Source organism: Chionomys nivalis, chromosome 25 (genome assembly GCF_950005125.1).
Source record: "Chionomys nivalis chromosome 25, mChiNiv1.1, whole genome shotgun sequence".
NCBI lineage: Eukaryota > Metazoa > Chordata > Mammalia > Rodentia > Cricetidae > Chionomys > Chionomys nivalis.
The window spans coordinates 2,720,027-2,741,589 of NC_080110.1; the positions used below are offsets into that span (position 1 = coordinate 2,720,027).

At 42.2% G+C, this 21,563-nt stretch overlaps 1 protein-coding gene across 2 annotated transcripts in view; it reads right to left on the reverse strand.

The window, feature by feature from the left end:
* The window catches only part of Washc4 (WASH complex subunit 4), a 52,173-nt gene extending 32,519 nt beyond the window's left edge, over positions 1-19,654 (reverse strand). Inside the window, exons 1-14 of one of the 2 annotated variants that reach the window (XM_057757678.1) lie at positions 19,526-19,654; positions 16,463-16,602; positions 14,637-14,690; positions 14,488-14,553; positions 13,672-13,717; positions 13,082-13,149; positions 11,114-11,196; positions 9,573-9,615; positions 9,073-9,176; positions 8,207-8,327; positions 5,612-5,735; positions 5,384-5,511; positions 3,966-4,126; positions 836-962 (exon numbers count right to left, since the gene is read on the reverse strand). In XM_057757678.1, coding sequence (XP_057613661.1) covers positions 836-962; positions 3,966-4,126; positions 5,384-5,511; positions 5,612-5,735; positions 8,207-8,327; positions 9,073-9,176; positions 9,573-9,615; positions 11,114-11,196; positions 13,082-13,149; positions 13,672-13,717; positions 14,488-14,553; positions 14,637-14,690; positions 16,463-16,602; positions 19,526-19,586 — 1,326 coding nt within the window. In that variant the 5' untranslated portion in view covers positions 19,587-19,654. Of the gene's footprint in view, positions 1-835; positions 963-3,965; positions 4,127-5,383; positions 5,512-5,611; positions 5,736-8,206; positions 8,328-9,072; positions 9,189-9,572; positions 9,616-11,113; positions 11,197-13,081; positions 13,150-13,671; positions 13,718-14,487; positions 14,554-14,636; positions 14,691-16,462; positions 16,603-19,525 lie in introns of those variants that run through there. The other variant, XM_057757679.1, reaches the window with a different exon arrangement.
* Positions 19,655-21,563: the final 1,909 nt, after the last annotated feature.

Sequence of the window (21,563 nt, forward strand, 5' to 3'; positions counted from 1 at the left end):
TCAGGACCACATGAAGAAAGGAGAGAACAAACCCCACAGGCAGGCCTCTGCTTCTACACGCATATACGCTACCAAACACACAATAAATAAAAGCAATCTAAATGTCAAAGTTAAGTTACAACAAAAATGTTCAGATATTTTGAACCAAAATGAACATTTAAAGTACTAACTTACAGGACCCAGTTACAAAGTCCTGCTTAAAAGCACAGAGCTCTGAATGGCTGGCTGTGTTGGCGCACAAGAGTTCCACAACCGCTCAGCAAGGAGTATATCAAAGGTTTGTATATTTGGGGATAAACTCGCAGAAAGAGTAGCAGCCATCTGCAGTCCTCTGCGAGCACTGGGAACTTGAACTGAAGCCAGCAGCCAAGAGGCACGAGCATGGTTTTCACCTGCGTTTATGGTAGGTGAGACCACGACCAAATGGGGCTGGTGTCTTAAAGGCTTCTGACTGAAGAAGTTCCCACAGCATGGCTGCACTAGGAAACCTAGGGAAGTCAACTTCTGTGGTTCTTACAATGTCTTTTATTTATTTTAAACTGTGTGTGTGTGTATGCGTGTGCACGCACATGATAAACAAACATAAATGCAGCTGCCCAGGGGCCAGAAGCACAGGAGATTCTAAGGCACCATATGGGTGCTGGGAATAAAACTGGGGGCCTCTGAAAGAGCAGCCAGTGCTCTGACCCACTGAGCCGACTCTCCAGCCTCTCAATTTGTTTGAAATACAAAAACAGACCCCTCCCTTTCACATCTGTGTCCAATTGTAACTTCTCTAAATTAAATTTAAAAAGAAATTGTACCCAAAAGATTCTAAGTAAAAAAATGTGACTACCTGTATAAAAACATTACACCTATTGGTGAGGTCTTCAGCAAATTTATCCATCCTCTGCTCTTTAGACAACATAGACTCCATTTTCATCATCCACGAGCTCACAAAGACGTAGTAAGACTGCACATCTCTAGCAAAGGAAAACATTGAGGTTACTCAGAACACAAACAAAAATATATTTCCATCGCTTCACACTGACAAAAGTAAACTGTAGGTTTCTGGCCTTCAACAGAAGTTCTAAAAGTGTATGTAAGTTACTTAACCTACACACATTTACTGAGTGCCCATTCAAGCCCGGCACTGACACAGTACTACTGTGCTGAGAACACAACAGGTGAAAACCCTGGCTCCATGAGGCTTATATTCTAGAAAGGAGAGATGCACAATAAATCAATAACTAAAGTCAAAGTAATTTTTAAAATGTGAGGTGATAAATGCTTTTTGTGGGGAGGACCAGGGCCTGAGGTGGTTCTATAATTTTAAACAGGGTAATCACAGCACACTCACAGTGTGGATGATTTTGTGCCAAGATCCAGATCAGTAAGTAAGATGTGCAAACATGTACGAGAAGAGAGTTTAAGGAGTGTGAGTGACAAGTCAAAAGCCCTGAGACTTAGGGAAAGGTTCCCAGCATTTAGGTAATAACACACACCCAGTGTGGCTGGAGCACAAAGGGAGGGGGACAGAAAAGCACAACAGAGGTAGAGGGTGGGTGGGAGAGCAGAGAAGGGCCTGAGGAACAAACGGCCTTGGGGAAAGCAAGAACTTCAACCCAAGTCCTTAAGAGAAACCACTGGAAATGAACGGCCACTGGCTCTAGCTGGTTTTAAGAGGATGGCTATCACTTTGGCTGTGTTAACAATAAGCCATCGTGAGGATGACACCTATGGGACAACTGTAGTAATACAGGAGAAAGGACAACATCTTCAGCAGTGGACATAGGGGCTGGTGGGATACTCAGCAGTTAAGAGCAATTCCTGCTCTTGCAAAGAACCTGAGTTCAATTCTCAGCACTCACTTGGCAGCTCACAACTGGAGTTACAACTCCAGCTCCAAGAGATCAGAGGCCCTCTGCTGGCCTTTTGTGTGATGCCTTCTACAACATGAAAAGGTTCAAATGCTAGCAACTACGACAGTTATTATCTGACATCTTCCCTGTCAAAGTCTCGTGTAGCCTTCTAGAGCCTTCCTGAAGCTGAATGCCTCTCAACATTCAGAGACACACATTTTCCTCAGATTTCTCTAAAAGTTGCAGACTCCTTATGGCTTTAGAAGAGAAGACATGTTTCCCAGTCATCACCCAGCTCATCTCAAGACCCTACAGTTTGTCACCCTCTTAAAAGGTGGAACCTCCTGAGCTCCATCTCTAGCAACACAACAGGCAGACAGACGACACACACACACACTCCCTCCACACATCAGTTAACCCGCTATAATCTAAAAAGAAGTCAGTCCATTAGACACAATGACACACACCTATAGCCCTAATGCTTGGGAGGCTGAAGCAAGAGGAGTGGCAGAATTTGAGGCCAGTCTGGGCTTTCCAGAAAATACCAACCCAGACAGCAAGATCCTGTCTCGAAAGGAAAAAGGGGAAAAATCAATGAAACTCTGAAAGTACCAACTGCCATGGCGGAGATAAGTCTGTAACAGGGCACTGCTTGTTAATAAAATCCAGGTTTGTACTAGCCTTTTAAACAGCTCCATCACTGCGGAAAATGGTAAACTTTTAGGAGGTAAAATACCAACAACATTCTGGGTTTTTTTTTTTGTTGTTGTTGTTTTTTAACATACTGCTACGAAAACCTGGTATCTGCCTTTCTGCTTAGACCCACATCATTAATCTAAATGAAAACCTTGTCTCCCCAGTGCTGGTTCCTGCCCTGAGCAGAACTGCATAAATCAGCTATTTTTGTCCACTGACCTATCATTAACCACAGGACACAGGAGTCCTCAGATAGCTTAAGAGCTATCGGGTATGCTGGACATTTGTCTTCCTCTCCCTTGTGCAGCAGAAACCCAATTTTAGCCAATCATCCATTTCTTTCTTTTTTATTGTGTGTGTGTGTGGGGAGGTTGTTTAAGACAGGGTTTCTCTGTGTAGCCCTGGCTGTACTGAAGCTCACTCTGTAGACCAGGCTGGCCTCAAACTCACAGAGATCCGCCTGCCTCTGCCTCCCGAGTGCTGGGATTAAAGGTGTGCGCCACCATTGCTCCGCACCAATCACCCATTCCTATTGAAGGTAATGAGATGCATGACCAACATAAGGCCAATGACAGAATACTGTTGCATTCCAAGGACACTACATCCAGGTTAACATGCTAGCAATGTACTCAAATCAGAATGCACAGTTAATTACTAAGCTGAATGATAGTGAACATTGGGGCTCTTTGTATAATTTTGTTTTATACATTATTGGAAAGGTACATAGTAAAAGATTAAAAATACACAAATAAAAGGACTGAGGATATAGTTTGGGGACACGCTTGCCTAGAATTGCACGAGGTCCTGGGTTCAATATCTAGTATCATAGTACAAAGATAAGTCTGAGAAGAAGAAAAAAAGTTGTCTTTCTAGAAGCAGGACTGAATTACAGGAAAGAATTGGGTTAGAAAAAAATTACTTTTAAATTTTAGCTTTTGGGACTTTTGATATCTGTACACATTAGCTTTCATAAAGCATAAATAAAAAGATAGTTCTAGCCTGGGAGATGGCTCAATAGGTAAAGGCACTACCACCAAACCTAACAATCTAGGTTTGATACAGGGATTCAAATAGGCAGATAACACACACACACAAAATCCAAAATAGTTTAAAAAAGAGAAGCGAAAGTTCTTAGAAAATCTGGAGTCTGGAGGTTCGCTGACAGCACCTGCCACACAAGCCTGAGGGCCAGAGTCTGGGTCCAAGCACCCACCACCCACACAGTAGAAGAAGAGAATGGACTCCTGTAAGCTATCTTGTCTTTTACACAAGCACACCTAGACACACTAGACAAATTAATACAGGTGAAAACCAAAGACTCACCCTGGAGACTGCAGAGTGTTAGTGAGAACACGTCACCTTGTGGACTCAAGCACTTCCAATACAGGTACCTAAACATTCCCTTCACAGTTACGTTACAGAACTTACTTGGTAAGTGACTGAGCTTTCTGCTGCAGGAAGGTGTCCCTGTGTATTTTAATGGCTTGAAGACTTTTTCTGTCTAGAAGTTTGGCAGCTGCTGGCATTTTATGAATCAGAAAATTATCAGGAAACCAAATAATATTGGCAGTTAAAGTGATGGCTGGCACCTGAAATGGAGGAAATTCGAGACAAAATAACTACCAACCACCCTTCCCCCAAGGGTCCTGTGGTAGAAAGAATGAAAGCATGCCTACAGCTGAGGTGAGACAACTTTATTCTGACTAAATAGTAACACAGATTTCACAATAATTCCTAATATATAAAAAGCAAAATGAAATTCAACCTTTCATGGCTTTAATCTATTGCCAGGGCATATTAATAAAATATAAAGAAACAACCTTAAAGACCTTGTGGTCTGTTATTATTTGATAGTACTACAAAGCTTCAGTTATGAAACCAAGTCATATCATGGAAACAGCAAAGACAAAAATAAACAATGTAACATATTTCTACTTTACTAGCAGGAAGGAGGGGCAAGAAGAGACATCAGAGGAAGAGGGAGGCCATGTGGAGAGCACTAACAGGATGCTAGTGTGACCAGGGGGTGGCTGCACTCCTGCAATGACAGCTCTAAGGAGGCTGAGGTAAAAGGATTGCTGAGACTGAGGCCAGCCTGCACTACATAGCAAGACCTTGTCTCAGAAATAAAGCAAACAAGTTAATGTGTGTGTGTGCGCGCGCACGAACACCACTCACCACACATACATTGATGAAATGCAGTTATTTTCATTTATCATATTGCTCACTTCAAGAATGTGTGTACTCGCCGGGCGATGGTGGCGCACGCCTTTAATCCCAGCACTCGGGAGGCAGAGGCAGGCGGATCTCTGTGAGTTCGAGACCAGCCTGGTCTACAGAGCTAGTTCCAGGACAGGCTCCAAAACCACAGAGAAACCCTGTCTCGAAAAAACCAAAAAAAAAAAGAATGTGTGTACTCAAACAACTCTATGGTTTTATTTCTGCAAGTATGTGTGGTGTGCACGTATGCCTTTTCGTGTGTGGGTACACACATGTGAGCACATGTCTATATTGAAGCCCACGTGACACTGAGGGTCTCTCTCTCCCCACTGCTCTCCACCTTAGTCATCCAGAGTTCTAGGACACATGCCAGTATTATCACTAGCTTGCGAGACACGGTCTCCACCTTCACTTCCACGAGTTCTGGGGACCTCCACTCCAATTGTCACAATGTACTACAAGCACTAATCCACGATGACAGCTCCCCAGCGCTTATTTTAACAGTTTTATATTTCATAAAAGGTAACATTCTTTTTTCAATAACTTTTTATTAGCACTTTTATTAGATATCTAGTTTTATCCAAACTTCTATCACAAATTGAAAATAAAAAGTTTCAAGTTCTTACCTTCTTACAAATGTCCAATAAAGACTTATAAAACTTTTTATCAACAGTTCGAAAAATTTGAAAATGCAGTACAAAGAGCCCACAAATTCCAACATACTTGTCTCTCTGGTCAATTTCAGAAGGCTCACCTTATAAAGGGACAACAGAAAAACAGAACCAACGATAGGTAAATTGGGCTTTTAAGGACATGTAAACTTGATAAACACTCAAACGCAAAATTTACATTACCAAGTTTGGCTTCCACGTTTGCAAAAATTGAGCGAATGCTATGTGCAAATTCTTCTGCAAAAGTGCTGTTTTTCGACACAGATATTCCTCCATTGAGGGAATCAAATTGCTGTTCAATACAGGCCTAGACAGGAAACATTTGGAGAGAAATTCAGTCTCTAGGGAACAAACGAACAAACACCTAGGTAAGATGAACCACTCGGTACTCATTTTAACTACATTGGGTCTCATGCTCTTTAATATTTAAATCCTTTGACAAGGTATATGTATGTACTGACAGTGAGCGCCATCACACGGCACTCAAACACCAACTGAAGAGATCCGAGTGAAGCAGATCACTGCTGATGTACTGCAAAGTGGTGGGGTTTCTGTTTGTTTGAGAAAGGGTCTATGTAGCCCTGGTTGTCCTAGAACCCGTTATGTAGGCGAGGCTGGCCTCAAACTCAAGGATCTGTCTGCATCTGCCTCCCAAACGCTGGGATTAACAGTGTGTTCCACCACACCCAGCAGAAAGCATTTTTAAAAGTTTGCAGGTATAAGTGTTATGCTTACACGTATGTCTCTGCACTACATGCATGAACTGTCTATGGAGGCCAGAAGAAGGTGTCAGATACCCTGCAACTGGAGTTACTGATGGCTGTGAGCCACCACATGGGTGCTGGGAATCAAGCCCACGTCCTCTTCAAGGCAGTACTGCTGAGTCAGCTCCCCAGCTGCTACATCTTTTTGTAAAGAGCACCTTTTAGGAGCTTCTGTTCATTTATTTATTATAATTCCTTTCTTAGCATTTCTCCTCCCCTCCCCCTTTGGGGAGTGTCTCACTCTGTAGTCCAAGTTGTCCTCAGATTATGATAATCCTGCTTGAATTTCCCAAGTACTAGGAGATAATGGGCACGATCCACAATACCCAGCTCCTAGCATACTCTGTGTAATGTCCCCAGAGCCACAATACCCAGCTCCTGGCATACTCTGTGTAATGTCCCCAGAGCCACAATACCCAGCTCCTGGCATACTCTGTGTAATGTCTCCAGAGCCAGGAGATAATGGGCACGATCCACAATACCCAGCTCCTAGCATACTCTGTGTAATGTCCCCAGATCCACAATACCCAGCTCCTGGCATACTCTGTGTAATGTCCCCAGATCCACAATACCCAGCTCCTAGCATACTCTGTGTAATGTCCCCAGAGCCATAATACCCAGCTCCTGGCATACTCTGTGTAATGTCTCCAGAGCCAGGAGATAATGGGCACGATCCACAATACCCAGCTCCTAGCATACTCTGTGTAATGTCCCCAGATCCACAATACCCAGCTCCTGGCATACTCTGTGTAATGTCCCCAGATCCACAATACCCAGCTCCTAGCATACTCTGTGTAATGTCCCCAGAGCCACAATACCCAGCTCCTAGCATACCCTGTGCAGAAATGTCCCCAGAGCCACAATACCCAGCTCCTAGCATACTCTGTGCAGAAATGTAGCCAGAGTTACAATGCCCAGCTCCTAGCATACCCTGTGCAGAAATGTCCCCAGAGGGAAAACAAAGCATCTAAGAGACTGATAAACCCACTTCAAAAACCAAGAGCTGGGTCCATCTGTTAAAACTGTAATAATATAGAACTAGACACAACTCTGAAGCAGACAGAGTAGAACCAAGTATCGTCTCTGACAGGACACTACCCCTCGGTGCTGCTAAGGTCCTTCTGGGAGGAAGACAACATGCTGCTTCTGTACTGTCCACATAGGGGGAAACTAAGAAGTGATGTTTCTAACTAATGTTAGCTGGTTTCAATTTAGAAGGCATGCATTTGTGCACATGGACTGAGTGTAGAGGAATTAACTAAGCTTTTATTTGGCTTTGCTAAGAGTTTTGATTTGTTCTTTGTAGATCGGGGATTAAACCCAGGACCCTGAGCATACCAAAGTGAATGCTCCACCACTCAACTGCATCTCCAGCCCTTCAAATTTTGTAATCTTAAAAAATCTAGAAGCTAGTAACAAACATAATGCAAATGATTATGTCTTAGATTTTAAAATCCTTAGATTTTTGTCTTTGTTTTTGAAATGGGATCTCATTATGTATCTCAAGATGACCTAGAATTCACTTTGTACACCAGGCTAGCCTTGAAGTCTTGAACAGTTTCCAGTGTGCTAGAACTATAAAAGTGTATCACCATGCCTGATTCATTTTATATTTTTGCATAGTTTAATTTTAAAACCCTCATTATAAGTAACTTTATTTTGTTTACTATTAGACACTGAGTTATACTTTAATATACTAATAATTAATTTTTTTATAAGTCAAACCACTTTCTAAAGAAAAGAAATGCCTGTCACGCAGTGGTGACACACTCCTTTAATCCCAGCACTCAGGAGGCAGAGGCAGGTGGATCTCTGTGAGTTCAAGGCCAGCCTTGTCTACAGCGTGAGTTCCAGACAGCCAGGGCTGTTACACAGAGAAACCCTGTCTCAAAAAAACCAAAATAAATAAATAAATAAATAAAATAAAATAAACAGAAAAAGAAAAGTAAAGAAATTCAAAGTATTCTACAAAAGTGTCCCCCTGTAATTTGGAGCTGCACCAATCTCTACTTACCTGGAATATCACTCCATCAAGTAACTGCCCTTCCAACTTCAGCAAGAACTTTTCAAATGGCTTTAATTTTTCTTCCTGAATCCCAAATTTCGAAGGGTTGTGATGGACAGACTTCAGTAACCTTGCAGATTTAAAGAAAGAGCCTAAATCTATCTAATAAATTCTTAAAAATATTCCAGGAAATAAAATTTTGTATTTACTATTCCTTCCTCGGCTCTCCACGTTGGAAAACACGGATGGAGCAATGTTAATGAAATTCTTATGCTTTTTATCGCCTTTATTCAGCTGCCTATTGCTCTGCATTAACCAAATATTCAGTGACAACTTGTGAACTCAATAAAAACTTAAGAGTGTTTCAGGGTATGTAATCAAATAAATAAAATGCAAAGCAGAAACTTTCACTTGCACAGAACCCCAAGGGAAACCTGTAAGCTTCTGCAGCACTGAGCATGCTCACACACATCTCTCTCACAAAAGCCCATCTAACAGCGGGGCTGACTACCTTCATGAAACTATTGGACCCCACAGGACTGGAGAAACAGTTCAGTGACTCAAGAGTTGAGCCTTGCAGAGGAAACCTGAGCCCAGTTCCCAGCGCTCATATCAGGTGGCTGACAACATGGGACTCTGGCTCCAGGGAATCCAGTTCCCTCGTCTGGCCTCCCTAGGCATTGACCCACATGCAGACACACATGGAGACAGGCAGACATAAACACATACACACAAATAAAAATAAATATTGGACATGAATTCCTTTTCATTAGAGTCACTAGGTCTTGCTAAGAATCTGAAATAATTTGTAACTGTTTAGTTTCACTAAACTAACACATCAACTGTACAAACTCTAAGTATTTTAGGTGGCATACCTTTTGTACATGGTCCAATGGTCTTTCAGTGTGACATGATTGTCAACAATTTCATCCAGGGTAAGTAAAACTGTTAGCAGTTCTCCCAAGTGCTCATACATAGTCTGTCAAAAAACCTTTAATGATTATCATTTAGTCACTCGTTAGAAGTCTCATGTGAACTTTTAAAGAAAAACACATGTGGGTTCATTATTAAATTAGTGAAAGGAGGCACCAATTGGCTTATTAACTACAGTTCTGAGCTTCAAATGGTACTAGCCTAGATACGATATATTTTACCTAATATTTCTTCCTTAATTGTGATGCTGCAGATTTGTTCACTGGCAACAGAAAATCTGCATGGAACACTACTGGGGAAAACTACAAGAGGCAGTGCAGAGTAAGAGATGCCTTGACAGCTGCATGGTCGAGGGAACACAAGAACAGGGGTGGAGATGCTAGCATTGTTACACTTCTTAATTATACAAATTCCAAAATAAAATAGAAAAATTAACTTTTACCTGAAAATGAACTCCAGTTGTCTCTATAATTTTGGGTCCTATCCTATAATAAAACAATACCAAAGTTAAAAAAAAAAAAAAACACCTTTATGGTTACAGTTCATTCTAAATTCAAGAAACCAATACAGGAGCAGAAACTCTGACTTGTCTGGGCTACCCCTGCTATGTAGCACTCACAGGTAAAGACCTGAGCTTCTTAACCCTAAAGGATGAGCCTTGGCATAGGAGTAGAGGAAGCACACTGATGAATTATGAGTCTCTCAGTAGCAACTATAATCTGTTCACTCTACCAAAACTGCCACCTGGAGAGTCTTAAGAACAAACCAAACTCCTTCAGTTCTCATTCCTGCTAAGAAGCAATGCACCACACCTCTAGGGTTACACCACTTACTTCCTTCTGAACTTATCAATATAGTTCTTACATATCAAACTACATATGAAGTATTCCAGAATACAGGACGCACATCTAACGTTGAACAAAATCTTTAAATATTATCTTTCTATAGCAGGAACGAGGAAAAGAGTCCCCAGGATTCCACCCCAGGTAGTGGGGGGGAGTGTGGAGATCTGGGGCTACCATCCTTTGCACCGAGTGGGGGAGGGGACTGCCACTCCTTTGCTTCTAGTGAAGAGCCAGAATACATAAAGACAGCAAACTGAAGCCGGGCGGTGGTGGCGCACGCGTTTAATCCCCAGCACTCGGGAGGCAGAGGCAGGCGGATCTATGTGAGTTCGAGACCAGCCTGGTCTACAAGAGCTAGTTCCAGGACAGACTCCAAAACCACAGAGAAACCCTGTCTCGAAAAACCAAAAAAAAAAAAAAAAAAAAAAGACAGCAAACTGACCAGAAGTTCCTGAGAGTGAGGTGATAAACGCCCTCTACCCCCTCACAGCACGGTACAGCAGGAACAACAAATGGACTGCTGATCACAAGGAACAGTACCAAAGCTGCCGTGAGATCGTGGTAATGCCACCTCTGGGTTTTGGCTCTCATTAAAGTATGAGTCACATCCCTCAACAGCGGTACAATAGATGTAGAAAAAAATACAAAGAACTGACCAAAGGTTAGATGTAATTTATGGTGATAAGAACAGCAAGGGCACTATGGAAATTTGATCAGTTCTTAATTTAGGGTCGATCTGGAAGATCATTAGAATTTTAAGTTCTTTTTCAGTGTAGACTGCCTACACTCACTCCATCCCCAAGACTCTGTAGTTTAAGAAAAGTCATATGACCACTAAATGTATGCAGGAAAATAAAATAAAACACTGTGTGTGAACTAATTCTGTATCAGTTTTTTTCTATCGTGAAATATCTTTAAAATTTTTCGTCCAACATTCTCACGCTGACAGAAATCAAGTTCGTAACTGGTGAAAACTGCAGCTCATTAGTCTATAAACACACACACACGTCCAGTAGTATCTAAACATCCTAAGTGTACATACTGAGTAAATAAATGAATAAAGCTATTTCAAATAATTACTTTTCTAAGAAGTACTCCCTCTACTTCATGAAAGTAAAACAATGCTAAAGTGCATTACTTGTTGCTGATGTAGAGGGCAGCCAGCTGGTGGATGACATTCACCACCACTTCATAGCACCTCGTGACAAAACAGGACAGCTCCTGAAAGGACAAGGTGAGTGTACATCACAGGGTTGCTTCAGGAACGTCACAACATTTGGGCTAACGTTCTAACACAACCCAAACAGTTTCCGGTCGAATCCCCAGTTACCCAGCAGCCAGACATAAGAAGCCCTCAAGTAACCAACACTTCCCTCAGCTCCTGCACAGCGGGTCATTCCTATCTCTGCTGCCCCTGCACTTCACTCTCTGTCTGAGTCTTGATTCAGTTACTCATGCAGCTCCGAAATGACAGGGACAGCCCACCCCTACCCTGTAAATGAATGACAATGGCTTCCAGAAGTGTGACCAAGACAGAGCAAGGTCCACTAGTCACTAGGTCACTCATGTGTTATCTTTAGTCACATATATGTACCTTGGCACACACCAAGTGCAATATCACTTACCCCAAAGATGTTAATTCACTCTGCTGTGCCCAGACCTCACCCACTCTAAACTATAAGTCCTGAGCAAGAGTTTTCATTGCTTTTATGTGCTGGTTTCCTCCATCACCAAGAGCAGCCTCGCGCGCGCGCGCACACACACACAGACACAGCCCACTAAATACCTCAGATGAACTCTGGGACAGTAAACTTTTTACACAGCTTTTAGTAACACATAAATAGAATTTGAAGTCTTTCAAAGTAAAAATAATGTAATTTTTTTTTAAAAAAGCTTTTTGCTACATAGGCCAGACTGGCCTTCAACAGATGATCCCAGCTCAGCCTTCTCAGTGCTTGGAGTGCTAGGATACAGGCATTATCAATGTGCTAAGTAATAGATTTTAATTTCAAACAGCTCATTTTACATGTTATTAAACTTTTGAAGGTTAAATGATTGCAGGAAAATAAAAAATACAAAGCCCAGCAAAAAGGCAGAAGTAAGTTCAGATTCTGTAAGACAGAAATAGATGGAGTCAATTAAAAGACTGTCAGACGATATAAAAAAAAAAAACAGAACCGGAATCCATCCATTTGCTGTTTTCCCTCCAATACTGAGAAGCACCGCTAGCTCACTTGGATGTTTCACAGACACTAGAGCACTCCCGGACAATCAGTATGCCGGAGTGTAGCCAACAAGGCTCCTCCCGCACGGTCGCGCCTCCGTCCTAACTCTCCTGCTGAGTGTGTGCGCGCCTGTGTACAGGTATCCACATGGAGGCCAGAGGCATTGGATCCCTACTGAAGTTACACGTAGCTGTGAGCCCCCGATACTGGTCTAAGGAACTCAACTGGGGTTCTCTGGAAACAGTACATGCTGTTAACCAGTGAACCAAAATGAGCTCTCCAGCACACAATTTTTTAAAAATTTTTATCTTACTTTTTTTGTGTATGGTCTTGTCTACATGTGTGTCTGTGCCAGAAGAGGGTATTGGGTCCCTCCAAACCAGAGTTATAGACAGCTGTAAGCTACCATGTGAGCAGGTGCTGGGACCTGGGAATCAAACCTCAGAATTGCAGGGAAGAACAGCCTTATATAATCTATCAAAACAATTTTAAACAACTGTTCACATCTCTTCATACCTTATTCTCCAAATTCCCTTAGAAATAGTTCAGGAGTCACGATGGCCTACACTATAACCCCACGAAGTAACTGCTTCACTCTCTGAGTGTACAAGTCCTCATCATTGAATGTTTCACAACTTATCAATCATGTGTAATTTTTATGCAAAATTACAAAGAGAAGACTCAGCTAGACATAGTGAGGCACACCTTTAATCTCAGAGTGTGAAGTGCCTGAGGCAGTGACCCTCTTATAAGTCTGAGCCCAACATAATCTACATAGTGAGCTCCAGAACAGTCAAGGCTACCTAGTAAGACCCTATCTTGAATAAATAAACGGCTCAAGTAAAAAAAAAATCAGCTACCTTTAAGAAAAAAATAGTTACCTGTAAGAATGAAACGAATCTCCCCATTTGAATTTGGCAGTCACCTTCTACCATACTGGAGTCTGTAGCTTTAAAAAGTAGCATGAATTTTATTTCACTTTTTATTTAAATCCAGCAACAAAGACAATTCTTTCACTAGTGCACAGTACTGAAAACACTGGACTTTTAACACTGAAGGGAAAAATGACACAGTCATAAACTATATATACAACGTCAAACAGCCACACCTGATAGCCACGCGAACCCCCACACCGGTCCCAGCACAGGACTGTGCTGCCACAACACACGCTGGCTCTAGAGGGTCTGCTGCCACTACTGCACTTCTCACTGGTAACCAATCCATGCACCAGCGAGACAACTCAATGTCAGGGCTGGAGGGCGACTCAGCAGCTCAGAACACCTGCCGCTCCTCCAGAGGACCCCAGTTTGCATTCCCAGCACCCACACAGGGAGGCCCCTATGGGCACCCACATACACAAAATAAATCTTCAAAAATTTCTGAATGTTTGTTTTTTCTAATCTGTTAGCTTTTGGCTCACTTCGGTTTCATAGAAGGCAGCAACAAATGCAATTCTAAAATTTGAACTTACCTCCTTCACCATAAAACAAAAGGCCATTGTAAAACTTAGTTTCTGCCTGTTTAAAAGAAAATAAAAATAATTTGTTGCTTTCAAATCCTAAGCTCTCTTAACGCTCTAATGACATACGACATGGCTTATACATAAATCTCAGAATCTGCTCTCAGATGATCAACTTCTCTTTACAGGGACGAAGATAACCACTGACACCCAAGCTGACCTTGGACCTCCAGCCTGTACTCCATCTTCTGACCACCCTCTAGATGACTCATCTCCCCACCAGCTCAGTTGCAGTCACAGAACATGAAAAAGGGGAGGGAAAATAACGAAGTTCACCAAATGTCTACAATGTCTCCAAATCCAAATCCATATAAAAAGTTTAAACTTAAAAGGAAAAACAACACACACTAGGGAGGCACTAGCGGTGCACACTAGGGAGGCAGAGGCAGGCGGATCTCAGTGAGTTCCAGGCCAGTCAGGGATGTTACACAGAGAAACCCTGTCTTGGGGGATGGGAGGTAGGGAGGGGATGTACCTCTGGACAGTCAGTACACACACCACATATACTACTCTGGAGGCAGGCAGGCCTAGATTCAAACTGCTACTTTTAGCAATACCCACTGTAAGCCCAAATTTCTCAACCTGTTCCTCACTGCCGAGTCCTCACCCTACACACAACACAGTAACCACTCAATGAGTGGCAGATTATTCTAAGTACTCCTTCTTTTCAGGACTGCTATTATTTTAAGTGGGTCAGTATTTATTGCACACTGCACAAACATAAGCAGCCTAAGTCTGCTTTTAAATGATCTTAAAGAAGAGAATTACCTCATACTTTAATTTCTTGATCTCACAACAAAGTGCAGCATACACAGTGATGACTTTGTTTAGGACCTGGTTTCAAAAATAAAGACAGAAAAAGTGAGTGGTAAGCAACAAGAGCGTTCTCTGAATGCGCTTTAGGTTAGGATAATTACCTTGTTCTCAGTCTTTATGAGCTCCAAGAGGGAGGATTGCTCATACGGCAGAAGCTACGGAAACAAAGGGAAAGTACATCTTTTAATTTGAAGGGAAGAAAAAAAAACACTGAAAATTTAAATATATAAAATGAGATTAAATGGATTACAGTTAAACTTGTGTTAGACCCTATAGTCAGTCAGCATTAGCATCAACTCAACTACTATGTTTAAGATAATTTCAACAAAGGAAGAAAGGTACAATCACTTGAGGAACAGCCTGCACACAACACGAGGCACCCAAGCAGCTCCAGCTGTGCCCAACAGAAAGTGGCTGAGGGTGGGAGGACACGAAGAAGAGACTAACAGTGAGCTCTGTCCTTTCAGAAACTGTTAGGCAAGCACACACTTAGTAAGATGTCGTAACTAAACGGGCCAAACTTAAGTCATTACAAAACACAATGCTCAGAAACAAAATACAGTCTGGGCACTTTTATCATCTGATACAGCTTCAATTCCGCCTGGCTCTAAAGCTTTCCTGATTAGTAACTAAAACGAGTTTTCTATTAAGTAAAAACTGGACCTTTCTTTTAGTTACACACTAACAATTAAGTACATATGTAAATTAAAAATAACTTCTCTCATTTAGTTTGCAATTTCTATTTATAAAGATCTTATCAGAATCTATAACTCTTGCAGAGCAGGAACATAAAATAATTTCCCAATAAAGGGACTAAAGAAAGGTCCCAGGGTAAGCAGGGAGAGAAAGGGCTGTACAAGAGGATAAATATATAAAGAGATTTTAAAGTTTCTGTTGACGGACGACTAAAGCTGAGACAATTTTATTCTTTCACAAAGCCATGAGGCCTCTCACATCCACTAGGATAGGGTTGATTTTAAAAGACAGACAATAACAAACTTTGGCAACAATGTAGAGAAACTGAAACCCCCATATATTACTGATAGGGACAAAAAACAGTGAGGCCTCATCAGGAAAAAGATGAGAAGGGGGTCAGCAAAATGGCTCAACAGGTAAAGGCACTTGTTACCAAGCCGGGTGATCTAAGTTCGGTGCCCAGAACCCGTAGGGAAGAAAAGAACTGGCTCCTACAAGTTGTACTCTCTCCACACACACCATGGCACAGCACATGCACACAAACACACACAAATATGTGTACAATAAAATCCTCAGAAAGCTAAGCATAGCTACCAAATAACTCAGTAATTCGGCTTCTAGTATAATGCATGACATGAAAACATGTGTACATAAAAACCTAGGACACATAATTAGCATTATTTCCAACAGTCAAAACTGGAAAACCTAAATGTCTATCCCCTAAAGAATGGACAGCTCGGGCTGGAGAGATGGCTCAGAGGTTAAGAGCACTGGCTGCTCTTCGGAAGGACCTGAGTTCAGTTCCCAGCACTCACATGGCAGCTCACAATTCTCTGTAATTCCAACTGCCAAGGATCCAACACCCCCACTCAGATACACATGAAGACACAACACAATGCACATAAAATAAGTAATTGTTTTTAAAAAGGCATTCCCACATTAAGATCCCCGATTTTATTCCTTTTGGGAAATGACAGCAATGTTTTCTATCTTCATTAGAATATGAGGTGGGTAAGCTCTGTGCTCAGCAAAACTCAATGAGAAATCCTTAAAAATCTGTATATTTGACTATGTGTAAGATAACTACAATGAAAGAAACAAAGCCAGTGTGTCCATCTAGCTCTTTGTTGAAGATAAAAACAATGACTAGGTCGAATAATTGGACTTTGTGTTATGATACTGTAAGGTTGTCATTCTTTCAGAAATATATTTAAATGAAATGAATTCAGACCTTTAATGCTATAGGATCAAGATTGAAATCCCAAACATCTCCAATCAAATCATCCAGTGCGTCCTCAATTCTTCTCAACTGAGATGTATACTCCTCAAGGAATTTCCCGTAGTTCTTAAGCTGGACTTCAGCATGAATTTCTAAATTTTAAAACAGAAAGTTACAATTACAACTAATGAATGGCAGAACACTAGCTTCAAGTGATCTCAGTAACAGCAGCAAAACACGGTCAATGACTACTATGGAGTGCCTCACTTCGTGGAAATAGGTTCCAAAGTTAAAGAGTCATTCAGCTTTGAATTTTCTCCAAATATGTGAAAGTACTTAAAACCTGCAGCCCTTACCCTAGGATCTGGGGCTACCAACCAGCCCGAGTCATGCCTCAGAAAACCCAGGCTCCAGAAGCTATCCTATGGTTTGTGGTCACACACAACTCTGCTGCAAAGGTTATCAACTACCTGATGGGAAGCAGGTACAAAATTCTGTGCTGTTATAGAGCAAATTGTAAAAAGCTTGGTTAAGGGGGCTGAAGAGATAGCTCAGTGGTTAAGAGCAATGCCTGCTCTTCCAAAGGTCCTGAGTTCAATTCCCGGCAACCACATGGTGGCTCACAACCATCTGTAATGAGGTCTGGTGCCCTCTTCTAGTCTGCAGACATACACACAGACAGAATATTGTATACATAACAAATAAATAAATAAATATTTTTTAAAAAAAAGCTTGGTTAATTTTATACATAGTAACATGTTTAAGAATACAATCAAACCTATTTTACATGTAGGTTTTAAACCTGCTACATTATATTATTATTTCTCTAATTCCCAACTTACCAAAATACTTTACTTGTTCAATTTTTTAGTTATTATAATCACCATGTATAAGCCAGATAAAACATAATGGCTGAGGTAGGGGCTGGAAAGATGGCCTATCCACTGAAAGCACTGGCTGCTCTTATTACTGGGGTTCAGAGGACTGCAGTTCAGTTCCCAGCACCCATGTGTCGATTCTGTAACTCTAGACCCAGGAGATCCAACACCAGCTTCTGGCCTCTGCAGGTACTGCACACACATGTTAAGATAATAAAACAAAAAAACAGCTGGAACCCACAAAATTTATATATTAATACATGACCTTAGGCTTAAAGCCACTGAAATAAGTTGGATTTTTCAGAAGCCTACTCATCAAAATTAATAAACATTCCATCTTATACCTAAGAATTCATTACTGATTCCAAAAATTTAACTTAAATTCAGTTCTTTATCATCTTAAAAAAAAGTTTTTTTCCCTTCAAATTTGAAACGTGGAGCCATTATGAAATAAAATAAGTCCCGACTCACTGTGGGAAATCAAGACACCTGTCCTCTATTTTGCTACTGAGGCCCTGAATCAGGGGCATCAATTCAGTTCACTAAGACTGCTGTCTCAATATAGCACTCACTTAGTTAATTTTGGAAAACAATTAGTCTGGATATGAATCAAACTCCAAAAACTAATGGAAACCAGGCAAAGAGAAATCTCTTACCTACAGCTAACAATCTCGTGTTAATGTCTTACTCTATTATATGGGAAATGGCCAAAGTATCACATGACCAGCAAATGGGTTCTTAAAGACTGCACTAGAAAAACATGCTCATAGATCAGCTGGTGAGACCAAGGTTAGAAACACCTGAAAACCTGCAGAAGCATTTAAGCTCTTTGCTGATAAGATATCTAACAGCTCTGAGTCATAAAAGTTAAAGCGCACACCACACTTCACTCCCAACCAAATGCATTTCTTGGTTTATTTTTCATTCCTTTTCAACTTATAATACAGTGTTAAGGGCTTTACCACAGCGCATCCACACACACGTGTACACACAGGTGTGCTTACTTTGTGTCCTCACCCAAGCTCGCTCTCCCCTCCTTTCCCCAACCCTCTAGGGTCTAAAACAATGCTCACGTGGTATTATGATTAACTAGCTGATCGTTCTACTTCAAGCTGAAACAAATTCAAGCCCTGTATACCTTCATTCAGATGCAAAACAAAAAAGAACACCTGACAAGGTACAGTTCACTTTAAAACCGCAAATACAAAACCCAAAAGTGGTTATTATCCTTTCGCCCAGATCTTTATGCCGCATACAATTAAGAAATGTTTACTGAAATACTGCACGACACAGGACCCGGATGTAAAGGCAACTAAAACCTCAGTATATATAAATCTGTACATGCTAAATCTCTAAAATAATCCGCAATTCAGCTGTAATTTTTTTTGAAATGGCATTCCTACTTTGGGGAAAGATACACATTTTAAAAATTCTCAAACAACTACCCCAATTTCTCTTCTATTACTCAGAAATTAAGAAACAAATCAATCACAAGTTTCTCTAATTATTAGATTGGCTTGTACATTTCTCTGACACAAACTGTGAGGCTTTTAGGGTTGTATCTCTGATTTTAAAAATAAAACCGGACGACTCGATTTCATTAAGCAACTGCGAAGCAGATCTTGTAAAAATAATTTAAATTAAATTTTAAAAACAAATTCAGCTGCAATGACAATTACAGAAGGTTTTTCTTAACCATATAAAATCAATAAAAGGCCTAGGATTGATAAAATGACATTCCCGTGTTGACTGATGTTTTGGTTTTGGCTTTTTTTCTTTTAAATGCCAGGAAGAGTTATTTTTCCGCTATCTTCTATGGTTCTAGGAACGCGAACCCAAACTTCAATAAAGTTGATTTGAGAAGTAAAAAAAAAAAAAAACAGGAAACCGAAACGGGAACCCAGACTCTTCTAGAACCGAAGACTCAGAGCATCTGACGCCAGCCCTGGGATGGGATGGGCATCCCAGGGAGGCTGGCCTGTCGTGGCGGCCCCCAGGGAGCGAGCGCCGCTGGCCGGTCCCCCGCCTCCGCGAGGGACACCAGGCACCGGAGCGGCTCGACGCGACCCCGGCAGTCACGCAGCGCCTCGTCCCACCCCACTGGACAGTCCCCAGCGGGCGGCCGCGCCTCCCCGCGCCGTCCGACCTCCCTCGGCCGCGCCACCAGGGCCGCCTGGCCCGACACACGAAGACTCACTCTGAGAGCCGTCATCCACACGGTCGAACTCCCAGTCCGGCGACAAAGTGTCCACGGCCATCGCCGCAGCGGCGCCTCCCACAGACACAGCCGGGAGCAGCCACCGCCGCGACGCGGGCCTCACCCCAGCTGCTGTCACGGCACGTGACTTCCGGGCCCCGGCCCCGCCCCCGCGCGACACAGCCAGTGGACGCTCGGCCCTGCGGACCGCGGGGGCCTCTGGGAAAGCGAGTCCGTCCGCCTGCTCCCGGCGGGGCCGCCATAGTGACGATGGCTGTTGGCATCCTGCATCCTTTCCCTGTCCTCGCTGCCGTTTGCTTCTGTTCTCAAGCCACATTCAGTTTCTCCTTTGCTGCGTCCAGACTGTTTAAACACCTGAGGGAGCTACTCTATCAGTCTAACGGGGAAAGAGTGGAAATAACGGAGTGGGGACCAACGCAAAGACAGGGTCCTTCACCAGGACACTGCCCTTGCACTCGGACCAAGATGCTTTCCTCACCAGCTCTTTTCTGACTTTACCCTCGCAGTTCCCACCCCGTGCACATCCTGCCCCATTTGTTTTTGTTTGTTTTTTGACAAAATATCTGTGTATAAAAGAGTAGTGACTTTAAGAAGGCTATCAACCAACCTCACTACTGGACTTGCTTTACGCCGATTACTGCTCTTCCTCCCTTGTTTGGAAGACGGTGGGGTTCGGGTTGTGTTACCCCGAGTTCTACATTTAGCCTAAAGTTTACACAAAAAGCTTTCTATCAGCCCGGTTTTTAGGAAGTGCTAATACGAAACAGTCTAAAGAGCCATCAAAAAGTAATAATATAAAACTTAATCATTCATACTCTGAATTCCTAGAGAGCTATGTAATGAAACAGGTCTCAAATGACGTGAAAAGAAAGGACAGGAGGCAATTTTAGAACACCGCATATTTGCCGTTAAATTACAATCTATGTAAACATGCCCATGTGGTTGCAAATACATAGGAGAATTCAAATCTCATTAAGACAATGGTTTACTTGGGAATGAGTAGATGCTGATATATACAAAGTGGCTCTTATATTTTTCTTTTCTATTGGCTGAATCTTTTGCAAGTATAGTTTTTAAGTTATTTGCATCATAAAGTACCAAAAATCAATAAAGAATATTCTCTTGAAAAGCATGTTCTGAGATGCTAAGGTTTGGACATGGTTTTGAGACAAGATCCCAATACCATAGCTGAGTGGCCCTGCTGCTCCTGGGTCTGCGGCAAGGCGTTAGACTGAAACGGCCAAAGATCTGAGACAAAAAAAAAAAAAAAAAAAATGACCATCTTCTTTGTAAGATGCTGATCTCAAGAACGTGTTACAGTGACACCTGTCACACCCGAGAGGGCTTCCTGCGCCTCTGCCTTCAGGATGTCCCGATGGAATGTTCGGCGTCTTTCTGTAGCGTGCAGTTCTCCTTCTTTAGCTTCCATATGGTAGCTGTTGGCAGCTTCAGACTCAAATCATCACAAGACTAAATCCAGCCTACGGGAGAAAAAGAGCACGCTTAACTGATAACTCGTACAAAAGTCCCAGAATCAAGTCTTGCCAGTAGTGATCGCCTTTCTTGGTACTGGAACACACTTTCCAGCCTGTCTTGGAAACAGAAAAAAACGGGAGGAATGGACAGATTGGCTGAGCGTAGGTCACGTGCTCCGCGGATGCAGCGAGCAAAGGAAAAAGCAACGCGGCAGGAATCATTTTGCCTGGGAGTGGAAGAGACTAGCCTATATGGAAACCAGTGGCGATTAGCACAAGGAGAAGGTGTATAGGGCCGGGAGAAAGATATGATAGTGATTTTACCGCTGAGCCACTTGGTCTTAGCAGGAAAGCATCTCACAGTGACTATGGTCTAGGTATTGGAGTTAGCAATTAATTATTACAGCAGGACGGCTTTAAAAAAAAAAAGATTATTTCAGCTGGAGAGATGTCTCAGCAATTAAGAGCACTGGCTGCTCTTCCAGTGGTCCTGACTTCAATTCCCAGCAACCACATGGTGACTCACAACCATCCTATAATGA